Source organism: Podarcis muralis, chromosome 17 (assembly GCF_964188315.1).
Source record: "Podarcis muralis chromosome 17, rPodMur119.hap1.1, whole genome shotgun sequence".
NCBI classification, from domain to species: Eukaryota; Metazoa; Chordata; class Lepidosauria; order Squamata; family Lacertidae; genus Podarcis; species Podarcis muralis.
In genome coordinates, this window is record NC_135671.1 from 4,038,728 (window position 1) to 4,050,842 (window position 12,115).

The window sequence follows — 12,115 nt, forward strand, 5'->3', positions numbered from 1 at the left end:
GGCCCTGTTTCACACCCTCGTGGAGTGTCTTTGCCTGGCTGGAATGTGTCCTTGAACCCTGATAATGCCTCATGTGTCTGGAGGACAGAAGAGTGCGTAAGTGTGTGCAGAAACTCGTCTTCGGCACAAAGGTAATGTTTACATTTGCTGCTCATCCATGTTTGCCTCTGCCCTGCCTACCACTGACACGTAACCCTCAGAAGGGAATGCACCCCCTGGCGGAAAGGGTTCTGCATCCCTTTGCTAGTGGATGAGTTGTGGCAGGAGATGGACAGGGATATGTTATTATGCTTCATTCGCTGGGGCTTCTCCGTAATCAATCGTGCTGTCCTTCTGGGTAGGCTTTCCGAAGTGTTTGGGTAAGCACTGTGGTAAAAGATGTGCTCCAGGTCTGAGAAGGTTTTGAGGGATTAATGTTTTACTTTCTGACCAGATGAGGTCCCATCTCATCACTCACGCTTTTCAACATCTATATGAAGCTACAGTTGTCCAGAGATTTGGGCAAAACCCAGCTCTCTCTCACTCTCAACAGATCTGAGGAAGGCAGTAGAATCCAAGAACTGTTTGAAACTTAATCCAGTTGAGATTGGGATATTGTTGGGTGGTGTTGCCTGATTGATGACTAGGTGTACAGCGCTGCTTTGGCTGGGGTTGCAGTCCCCCTGAAAAAAATTAGTTGTGTAGCTTGCGGTGTGCTCCTTTGTCAGACATGAGAGATCACTAGGAGTAAAGGTAAAGGGTCCCTAGACGGTTAAGTCCAGTCAAAGGCGACTATGGGGTTGTGGCGCTCATCCTTCTTTCAGGCCAAGGGAACCAGCGTTTGTCCACAGACAGCTTTCTGGTTCATGTGGCAATAATGACTAAACCGCTTCTGGCACAACAGGACACTGTGGCGGAAGCCAGAGCGCACGGAAACGCTGTTTACCTTTCTGTCGCAGCAATACTTATCTATTTGCACTGGCATGCTTTCGAACTGCTAGGTTGGCAGGAGCTGGGACAGAGCAACAGGAGCTCACTTCGTCACTTGGATTCGAACTGAGTGCTTTCCACTAGCTCTGGCTAGTACAGTCATACCTCGGGTTGAATGTGCTCCAGGATGAGTGCGTTCGAGTTGCGCTCCGTGGCAACCCAGAAGTAACGGAGCGCTCAAAATGACTTCATGCGCATAAGCGCCGAAACGTGACCCACACAGTTACGTTTGCTTCTAGATGAGAACGGGGCTCTGGAACGGATCCCGTTCGCATCTAGAGGTACCACTGTATATCAACTGTGTCTGTTCCAAAGAAATCAGACTTGGCGATGGACATTCAAGGAACCTCTAGATTTGACTACTGTAAACTGCTCTCTATATAGGATGCACACATAAAATATTTGGAGACTTCAACTGGTTACAAAATGGTGCTGCCAGATTGTCTAGCGCCTACCAACATAGAACAGCATCATAGCTTGATTTTGACCCATCTGCACTGTCCTTCCGGCTTCCTCTGCCGGGTGTGCTGCTGTCCTCGGTATTTTGCATTCCTGTGATGAAACAGGCATTGAACCTCAAGCTTATGTAAGTCCTAGTGGAGGAAGTGAAACCTTGGGAAATATAGGCATTGGCCAACAGTGAATGAGAGTGTCACCATCACAAATCCCTAGGAAGTTTCAACATAAAGGGAAGTTTCAGATTTACAGGTTAACTTTGAGGTGAAATCTTCCCCTGTCCTGAACAGGCACGTCCCAAACCAAAGTGCTTAAGCCCATTTCCGTTTTGAATTGTCCTGTGCTGCTTTTTTTAAAAAAAGGAACTGAAGCTTTTATATGGCAACTATACTTTGCTGACCTGCTTCATATAACATTTTAAAAGCACAGTAAAGTGAGCAAGATTGATGCTTTGCACTCCAGAGGTTTTGCACCATGCCCTTTCGCCTCACCTTGCCAGAGAGTTCTGTGAAGAAGTTCCGAGCGAGTCCCACTATGTCCTCCTCTGGGTCGATGAGAAGAGCTGCCATTTCGCTCACCTGCCCCTTCACTTTCACCATGTCCTTGAGGATCAGGTGAGTCATAACCAAAGCAGCTGTCTGCCTCACGCTCCGACAAGGGTCCCGCAGCCTGAGGAGCAAAGCACCCCCCCCCCAGAACAACAGTAGTAAGCAGCCAGGCCATTATAACCTGATGCTTCCATTGGACTCCTGCAGGCTTCCCCCGTCTGGAGAAGTCCTGCTCCTGCTCCAAGCACTGTTGCATGCTATTACAGCCCTCCATCGCCCAGATTCAAGCCCTACACCCCTCCCAATCTTCCTTACCAAAGATTTACCTAGCATAGAGGTGGGGTGTCCAAGGCTCCACCAAGTTGGGGAAGCGAATGGCCAGGTCTCCGGCTGCAATCATGAGGTTGGCGCGCACGCTAGGGAGGGCGGATTTTTCCATCATGGTGAAGAAGAGCCGCAACTGAGAGTCACAAAACTCTGAACTGAATGCGGAACGGAAAGGGAATCAGTGTCAAGTATGTCAGAGTGGTGGCTCCAAGTTGTTGAATGGAATAGTTTGGAATGGAATACAGAACCATGCAAGAGGGGTTCCAGAGGAGCAGGAAGGGGAAGAACACAAAAAGATAAATACCTGACCATGCAAAATTTCCCAAGGGCCAATGTGGCAGCGGCTGAGAGTGCTGGATCACTGTAGAGTCCTGGGTTGTTGCAAATCTTGAGTACCAGGGGAATAAAGGTTGAAAGCAGCTGTTTTCCTATACAGAAAGAGGCGGTAGAGAGGTTGCAGCAGATCAGTCCAAAATAGAAGCCTACAACTGGGCTTCATTCGTGCAACGGTGTCTCACCAACTAAGCAAAGTAGCCTACAGCCTGCATTCCTACTCAGACAGCAACACTCACCATCCAGCAGCTCTGCTTCAGTAATGGTGCGGATGAGCTCTGCTTCTGTGTCGTCAGCAGAAGCCCCAACCAAGCCAAGGTCCTCCTCCATGGTGGTATCATTCCCAGTACTCTGAGCAGAGAGAAAGAAGCCACCAGAAGTTAGCACTTTCTAAACTCTTCCCCTCCAGCACAGACTGACCAGCTTAAAAGCAGGAGAGAGTTAAGTGCAAAGAAAGACAGGACACCGACAACTCTTGTCAGGCAGTATTCCCTGCACCCCTAATTCCAACTGAGGAAACACTTCCAGAAAATTGGGGCTCTGTCTCTAACTCAAGTATTGGGGATCTACTCTGCAGATCAGATTCATTTGTTTTTATAGCAGAGAGCAGAGCAGACATCAATGGTTTACAAACAAACTGAAAGATTTTGAATACCAAACAATTCTAGCAAGTAGCATGTTTGCAGCATGAGATGTCCAGGAAAAGGATCCCACTACTCCTAATGAGATAACAAAGCATTACCTTTGTAAAAACAGTGTCAAACCAGGTATGATCAACTTGTATAAATATCTAAGGCCCTAGTAACGAAAGCTCATACCAAGAACTAACTTAGTTGGTCTTTAAGGTGCTACTGGAAGGAATTTTTTGTTTTTTCTTCCAGATGAAGTAGTGACAAGCAAGCACACCTAGCAAGGGACTTACACAGAAGGATTTGCTCAGAAAGGTTTGGCTGTTTTTAAAGAGAGAGAGAGCTCCTGAACACCAGAGGGACCTGCAGAATTTTATGGCCAGATGAGAAACAGATCAGTTCCTGCTACGGTGTCAAAAGTGCCAGGAGGCCAATGAAGCAGCAGTGATAGAAATCCAGCCCCCTCACCTTGTCATTCTGCCCCTTCGTTTTGCTTGCAGCCTTTTCTTTCGCTTCCCGTTCTTCCCCAAGGACTCGGCGCCTGCGTAGCTCTGCGCTCACTGACAACTCCAGATGTACAAGCTGCTGCAACGCCACGTCCCCAGCCAGAGAGATCAGATGTGTCAACACCATGGTGTCAATAGTGCTAAGCTCGTCAGCAACCTTGTTGGGAGAAGGTGGCCCAGGCTCTGGAAGCAAAGAAAAACTGTACCATGACGCATTTGCAGTCTGCCCTTATTTTTCAGCGCTGAACATTTACTACCCAAAGAGTCCTTGTTGCCCTGTACCTAACCTGCTCATCTATTGGGTTCTTGGTCATCTCTTTTCCATTTCACCCTTTCTCCTCACAGCCACATAAGAGTAAACCAGAAGGAATGGGGGCATTTCCCATCTCCAACTCACCTGCCTCAGCCCCTTCAGACTCCAACTTCTCCAGGGCCTGCTGGCTACAGCACTGCAAGATCTGAGCACATATTTCCTCAGGCCCTTCTGCCAGCTGATAGATGAGGGCAATTGCTGTCTCTGTGAAAGGGATCCAGTATGCACTTGAGCTAGCAAAGCCTAAAGAAGAACAGAAGGACTACTTATATTAGGTAAGGCAACCAGCTTGCATACAGACTCACCCATCGTATTGCAGTTTCAGTAACTCACCCACAGTTATCACTTCGCGCAGGCGTTCAAAGAGCTGATGTAACTGAGGAAGCCGGAAGGGATGACTCCTTTTCTCAAGGCCAGGCTGTAAGTAGAAAGAGAGCGCATCAGGTTTTGTCCATCAAAACCTTGCCCTGTTTGCCTTTCAGCAATAAACTGATTAAATGTAGCAAAAATAAACAGTTCTAATTTAAAGCTACCCTCGCAACTGCTCCGTGAGTTTGGCCAAGCACAGCAGCTTGAGATTTTCGCATCAGAACTCTGTCCTCTATTCACAACAACGGTTAAATGACACATGCTTGGTCAGATTGGGCTCTGGCACTTAAAGGGCACGGGAGAGCCCTGGCTTTTGGACAACGATCTGGAACTGGAATGGGGAAACTTTCACCATCCAGATGCTGTTGAACTACAAGTCCCATCAGCTACAGCAAGCATAGCCAATGGCCAGGGATAATGTGAGCTGTAGTTCAGCAACATCTGGAGGGACAAAGGTTCCTCACACCTGATCTAGAGCAGGTATATTCAGCCTTCTCAGATGCAGGGCCCACATTTGGCCCAAACATACCCATTTCTTAATCTTTTACCATATATATTTGCATAGTGGTACTTACCCTGTTGCAATCCATTTTGGCTCAAGCCACAACCCACTAGCACAGACACCCCCAAACTCGGCCCTCCAGATGTTTTGGGACTACAACTCCCATCATCCCTAGCTAACAGGACCAGTGGTCAGGGATGATGGGAACTGTAGTCCCAAAACATCCGGAGGGCCGAGTTTGGGGATGCCTGTGCTAGAAGGCCCCAACTCACCAGTTGGAGACCAGCAGTGCAATATTGTGAAGTGACTAGAAGAGCATGAATTGCCCCATAGCTGAAAGTGGCTTCCAAATGCCAATTAAAACTTAGAACACTAGGCACAGTAGGGCTGTTGTAAATGATGCAAGGTGAAGGAACTATACATGCTGTATAGTTATACAGTGGTGCCCCGCAAGACGAATGCCTCGCAAGACGAAAAACTCGCTAGACGAAAGGGTCTTCCGTTTTTTGAGTCGTTCCGCAAGACGAATTTCCCTATGGGCTTGCTTCGCAAGACGAAACGTCTTGCGAGTTCTTGCGAGTTTGTTTCCTTTTTCTTAAAGCCGCTAAGCCGTTAATAGCCGCTAATAGCCGTGCTTCGCAAGACGAAAAAACCACAAGACGAAGAGACTCGCGGAACGGATTAATTTCGTCTTGCGAGGCACCACTGTACTGTATAGTTACACTGAATATTATTACAGTCTGGGACAAAGAATACATGCAATACTCATTACTGATAAAACTCCAAGACCCAGACTTATCGAAGTTGCCTACCACTTGTTGTGGCAGATAATACAAGAAAATAACTTAACACCCATCACAGGCAGATTCTGACCTTCTGGCTACTGGCAATTTTGGAGATGGCACTGCACACTTCTCGGGCAAGGCGATAATCTCCATGCACTCTCTCATCCAGCCCCACTGTTACCAGAACATCCAGGTTGCTCCCCACAATCTCAGGCTTCCCTCTGGTGAAGGCAAAAACACATTTCGTTAGAACCACAGGAGAGTGACTCTGAAGGACTCAAGCCACTAAAATCCAAATATACCACAGAAGCAAAACCATCTAAGAGATCATTCCCCATGCTTAGTTATGCATTAAGCCTCAGCTACTGGGAGACGAGAGAAATTATTTCACTGGGGTACCACAACAGTAAGAACACTGTGGCTGATATCTGACTTCTGAAACTCATTGGCCCACACAAAATGCAACACCTTTGAACTCTGGTGAGGACCTCATAAAAGGTAAAGGTACCCCTGCCCGTACGGGCCAGTCTTGCCAGACTCTAGGGTTGTGCGCTCATCTCACTCTATAGGCCGGGAGCCAGCGCTGTCTGCAGACACTTCCGGGTCACGTGGCCAGCGTGACAAGCTGCATCTGGCGAGCCAGCGCAGCACACGGAACGCTGTTTACCTTCCCGCTGGTAAGCGGTCCCTATTTATCTGCTTGCACCCGGGGGTGCTTTCAAACTGCTAGGTTGGCAGGCGCTGGGACCAAACGATGGGAGCGCACCCCCCCGCGGGGATTCGAACCGCCAACCATGCGATCAGCAAGTCCTAGGCGCTGAGGTTTTACCCACAGCGCCACCCGTGTCCCATGAGGACCTCATACCTATGGCAAAAAGGGCAATACAGCCAAACCAACCAAATTTCAAGATTACTTGGGCTTCCCCTCACCTACCTAACCCAAGAGAGTGAGGGTAGAAAACAGCAGGAGCTTGGGGGCGGGGAGAAAATCTGTTGCTTTGAAAGAGACAGGACACAGGAGGCTAAATGAATGACTCACCGTGCCATCATCCCAAGAAGCATGATGGCAGCATGGCGCTCCAATGCGGAACACTGCAACTTCTCTGTAAACTGTTCCCAGAGCAGCTGGACCACAGCAGGTTTTATTTCATCTTTTTGCACAAACTCAGAGATCTAGGGAACCACAAAGATTATCAGGGAAAATAGAGCAATCAATTGTTAAATTTTTAAGTTTTAAATAAAAAGCATGTAAGTTATTCCCCGCCCCCAAGTAAGTGAGGTCGATTCTGTGCCCATTCCGACTTTACAAAGCTACTATCGGGAGTGTGGGTTAAGAGACTATCACCTGGTTGGCCAATTTCACTTTTCCACCCTAACACAATAATTAAACAAGGACTAAAAACACATTACAATACACAAGACCCCAGTAACAACAGACCAATAGTTCATCATTCTCTTCCCAACAATATCCAGCATGATGCTTATATAAGCAGGGCACAGAAGCAGCAACCCTCTGCCTAGCACTTGCCCCCCAATATCCAGGATTCAGAGGACCACAGTCTCTGAACAAAGGTACAATTTGATCTGCAAATTTGTCTTATCCCTCCCTTTGAAATGGGATCTAAGCTGGTGGCCACCAGCATAGCAAATTCTACAAATTATGTGTCCAGGGAAGTACTCTTTTCTTCTAAATCTACTGCCCTTCAAACTTGAATGACCCCGACAGCCAGTACTGCGGAGGAAAAAGTTCTATCTTCATATGCCCAATAATATTCCATTCTCAAGAAACCTCCTCCCCCCCCCCCCGGCAGTTGTGTCCTTTCCTAAACTAAAGAAGCCCAAGCCAGTAAATTCGACCAATCAGAAATTGTACTGCCAGGTCTGCCTATATTAGTAAGTTCCTCAAGAGCTCAAAAAACACAAGAAAAAAACTTTCAAAACAGGCTTATACTCCGAGTCAAGTGTGACTGGGTTTGTGAGAGGTGGTCTGTTACAGGGGAAAGCACACTCACAATTTCTCCGAGACACTGAGTGGTCCCCAGTGACGCATCCACCAGGAGGAGGGAGAGAGACTTCACCAAGTGCTGGGCTCGAGCCCTGTGTATTGAAGAGAAGCAGGAAGAGAATTAAAAGAAAAAGATAAAGGATCTAGAGATTCTACTTAACAGCTGCCATGATTGCAAACCTAGATTAAAAAGGTGAATAGGGACTACACCAAAAGAAGTAACTTGACATAGTCCATAACCAGTGTATTCATTTAGAGGGAAAAGGCAGTTTGAGAGATGCATTCCTTGTTATGTGAAACCCAAAGAGTGCACCCAAGGAGGACACTGGATTTCAATCTGAAGGTTTAAAACAGACCTCAGGACTGGCCACATAGAAACAGCATACAGTGGTACCTCTGGTTATGTACTTAATACGTTCTGGAGGTCCGTTCTTAACCTGAAGCACCACTTTAGCTAATGGGGCTTCCTGCCGCGGCTGTGCCACCGCCGCACAATTTCTGTTCTCATCCTGAAGCAAAGTTCTTAACCCAAGTTAATATTTCTGGGTTAGCGGAGTCTGTAACCTGAAGCGTATGTAACCTGAAGCGTATGTAACCCTAGGTACCACTGTACTTGATTGTAACTGCATCTTCTCCACCCCTCCCCGGAACTCCCAGTTAAGATAAAGCACAATCTTCTCTGTCATGGCAGGTGGAAGGGCGTCAGCCAAACCTTTCAGAGTCTCCACTAGGATTCAGGTAGAGCGTCCTGTAGGCATCCAACACAGCATCTCTGATTCCTGGCTCTTTGGACCATACAAGCGGAAGCATTCGACGTACTCCAAGAACAGCCTGAGGGACACCAAACTGAGAGACTATCACAAAGAATTCAATAGCTTCCTGCATAACTGGGGGGAAAAGAAGAGAAGAGGACGGTGAGGGCACTTGGTTTTCTACTGCATCTTTAACCCCCCCCCATGCCTTAAACGCTGCAATGTTCATGTTGCATTTCTGTTAGGCAGCCTTGTAAATGAGCCACAAGAAAAGTTACTAGCCAAAAGAATGTTATTGGCCTCCTGAAGGGTGGCAGAAGGACCGAGGGCTCCATCCTGCCTGCTGCATCTCTATCCTAAGGAGAGGATGGTGCTTTCGTCCTGTGGCAGTAGACCTCGTTTCAATGCTAGACACAGAAGAGGGATTGAGTGCTCCACCCTTCCTCCACATATTGGACCAAAGTTTTTTGGGGCTTTATAGGCAGCTAAGTCAGCAACTAAGCAGTCTTCAAAGGCAGCCCCATGTGGAACACGTCACAGTAGATGTTCAACAAGATAGGGGACAGAATAGAATCCGGTCGGACCCCATAGGATAGAGCCCAAGGTGTTGTATAGGACCCACAACCATCTTCTGAAACCCCTTCCAGGAAAGACTGGAACCACCACAAAACAGTGCCACCCAGTCCAATGACCCAGGGTACCATGGTATTGAAAGCGGCTCAGAACCAACTGGGGTGCTTTTCCCTAGCCTAGTTCCTGCTGTAGATCACCTAAGGTGACTAGAGTTTTCTCTGTCCCAGAACCAAGGCTGAAACTGGACTGAAATGGCAGAGTTGAGATGCCATAACATCCTTAAACTCCCCCCCCTCAAAAAAAATGGAATACTGAAGACCATCTGGCAATTCTTCAACAAGATGCGATTCATGGAGGGTTTTACTTTTTAAACAAAGATTTTAACCATGCCTCTTTTGAGCCTGATGGAAACAGCTCTGTCTCAGAGACAATGACCATTCCCTTCCAACCAGCCCCTCTTCTGGCAGGGCTATTATAAGCAAAGAAGGGTAAACGAACTATCCTGCAAAAGGCATTACTTCACCAAAAATTCTGTCCACGTCCTTGGGCTCCACAAACTAAAAAACAACATTATATAAGACTAGCATTATCAGGAAAAGATAAACCAGGAGTAGGAGATTACACCTACCGGAGACTGAGCTTTCATACATTAGTCTGGAGACCAGGCTCAAGGCTTCAGTGATTTTTGCAGAGAAGTTGTAGGCATCCTGTAAGTACTGCACCAGCATCTCCTGCTTTACTAACTCTTCTGGAGGCTGCTCCATTTCCTGGGCTTGTTCTTCCTCCCCATCTGTAGCTTCTTGGGCACCACCTTCAGCCTGGGACCCTGAAACACAGAAAGAAGATCCATGCAGTTCCAACACACTATCATAGAGGAGGTCTAAATACAATTGCATCGAGACCTATATTGCAATGGTGAATTTTTCATCACATGCAGAGTCGGATGAAAGATAACAGTGTTCTCCATGTTTCCAGACCAATGTCCAGTGTGGCAGGGAACTAGTGTCAATCTAACGATAGCTGCAGCCACTATGATGTATAAAATGGGAGTGAATGGGTAGACTAAATTTCATTAAACATGGGTGGGAGAACTGAATCCGTCACATTCTCCCCTCCCACTGTGCTCAATTGCTTTGGGTGCTTTTCTTCCATCCTGCTTCAAGAGTGGGAGTGTGATGGGGTCAAGGGGACATGTTTGGGTACCTGACTGCTGAGAGGTATGGTGAAGAAGAACGAGTTTAGCTTCCACATCCACAAACCCTTTTTGATTTTGGTACCTTCCACTACTCACTTCATGTGAGAAAAGACACAAAATTAGATGCAATAGCGGCATCCATGTTTGTTTAGTTTGGTCCTCGTAAAGAGGGGACGCTGGAGCCAACCAAGCAGCAAAATGAGGTGGAGCACCAACAGTGTCAGTTTGCAGAAAGTATTGATCTGATGTGATCTTTCCTATTCTAATTAATTCAAGTGGGTTCTGGAAGCGTCTGTGAAAGAAACAAGCAAAAGGTTCATGATGTTTGGGTTATTCCTTCAGAGAACCCGAGTACAGCTGGCTTAAACTGGTTCTCTTATCTCTTTCTGTCAAGGTCATGCTGACTTTAAAAGTAAGGCCAGTAGGAGCCTGTGCTTCACTTTCTCTTTCTATCTTTTTTCCTTCTTGTGTGCTGTTCTGTATACAGTGTTAAGGTTTAGTCTTATTATAAAAGGTAAAAGGTAAAGGTACCCCTGCCCGTACAGGCCAGTCTTGCCAGACTCTGGGGTTGTGCGCCCATCTCACTCAAGAGGCCGGGGGCCAGCGCTGTCCGGAGACACTTCCGGGTCACGTGGCCAGCGTGACAAGCTGCATCTGGCGAGCCAGAGCCGCACACGGAAACGCTGTTTACCTTCCCGCTAGTAAGCGGTCCCTATTTATCTACTTGCACCCGGGGGTGCTTTCGAACTGCTAGGTTGGCAGGCGCTGGGACCGAGCAACAGGAGCGCACCCCGCCGCGGGGATTAGAACCGCCGACCTTTCGATCGGCAAGCCCTAGGCGCTGAGGCTTTTACCCACAGCACCACCTGCGTCCCCAGTCTTATTATAAGTTACTGTAAATTTAAGTTAAGTCTGCTGCAACTGGATTTCTTATGGACAATGCCAATCCTGAATGTGTTGGATTTGTGACCATTATGCTCATTTGCCTTCAGTAGCAGTAAAGCTCTGTTGGATGAAATATTTATTGCTTCTGGTCTATTTTTTTGGGGAATCCTGCAACGTATTTAAATTGTTACTCTGCTAACTATATGTTGAGGTTCTACTCTGGATCAATATTGAGTAGAATTTCAATGACAAACGTATGGTTACCTATGTAAAGTGTTCTCAACACGCTCAGGATAAAGTCTTCCTCATCACCCTTTGTTCTTGGTCTGCTGAAGGGCTCCACTGCCTGGAACTGGCGCATACCTTGTTGTGTCAGATGAATGGCACCCCTGCATTGAAAGCATGAGTGGCAAAATATGTGATCCAGCTGCCTTTCGCACGTTCATCCAGCTCATCTGAGCGATGCAGCGTCCCCTTAGAATTACTTGCAGGGGAATATTTGGGACATGTAGCTCCCAAGACAAAACCCCATCCTACTGCGATGAGAAGCACACAAATCCTTTCTGGGTTTACTCACTTGTAATTGGATTTCCTTAACAGCTCGACGATGCTCTCAAATAATTGTGCTGGATCCTCCGCCTCAAGCTCACCCACCTCTTCTTCCTGCTTTCGCGAGCAAAGGCAACTCTTCAAGGTTGCTTGAAGCTCTGGCTGCATGGCTTCCCACTCCTCCTCTGGAGGGATCACCACAGCTGTGAGGTGGAAGAGTCAGATTAAGCCTTCATCACCATCAAGATGAACAGCAGTTAATGGGAAGTTAGTGCTCTACAGAGAAAGGGGTGGGGGATCCCTTTTCAGCCAAAGGGCTGCATTCCCTTCTAGGCAACTTTTCAAGAGCTACATGACAGTGATGTATGGGGCTAGAGGCAAAAGTGGGTGGACCAATGAATGGAGATGTTACTTCTGTA

General features: G+C 47.4%; 1 protein-coding gene and 1 long non-coding RNA gene across 4 annotated transcripts in view; one reads left to right on the plus strand and one right to left on the minus strand.

The window, feature by feature from the left end:
* LOC144325998 (uncharacterized) lies at positions 1 to 3,980 on the plus strand. Its single transcript, XR_013391179.1, has 3 exons — positions 1 to 131; positions 1,888 to 2,039; positions 3,515 to 3,980. It is a non-coding gene; the product is annotated as an uncharacterized LOC144325998 (long non-coding RNA).
* Positions 1 to 12,115, minus strand: part of NCAPD2 (non-SMC condensin I complex subunit D2) — a 30,885-nt gene that overhangs the window by 7,028 nt on the left and 11,742 nt on the right. For all 3 annotated transcript variants that reach the window (XM_077921569.1, XM_028711870.2, XM_028711871.2), the window contains 14 exons: positions 11,725 to 11,899; positions 11,412 to 11,536; positions 9,696 to 9,893; positions 8,455 to 8,629; positions 7,750 to 7,834; positions 6,777 to 6,910; positions 5,826 to 5,958; positions 4,415 to 4,499; positions 4,166 to 4,324; positions 3,731 to 3,951; positions 2,873 to 2,984; positions 2,605 to 2,728; positions 2,300 to 2,455; positions 1,917 to 2,094 (listed from right to left, as the gene is read on the minus strand). In XM_077921569.1, coding sequence (XP_077777695.1) covers positions 1,917 to 2,094; positions 2,300 to 2,455; positions 2,605 to 2,728; positions 2,873 to 2,984; positions 3,731 to 3,951; positions 4,166 to 4,324; positions 4,415 to 4,499; positions 5,826 to 5,958; positions 6,777 to 6,910; positions 7,750 to 7,834; positions 8,455 to 8,629; positions 9,696 to 9,893; positions 11,412 to 11,536; positions 11,725 to 11,899 — 2,060 coding nt within the window. The remainder of the gene's footprint in view (positions 1 to 1,916; positions 2,095 to 2,299; positions 2,456 to 2,604; positions 2,729 to 2,872; positions 2,985 to 3,730; positions 3,952 to 4,165; positions 4,325 to 4,414; positions 4,500 to 5,825; positions 5,959 to 6,776; positions 6,911 to 7,749; positions 7,835 to 8,454; positions 8,630 to 9,695; positions 9,894 to 11,411; positions 11,537 to 11,724; positions 11,900 to 12,115) is intronic.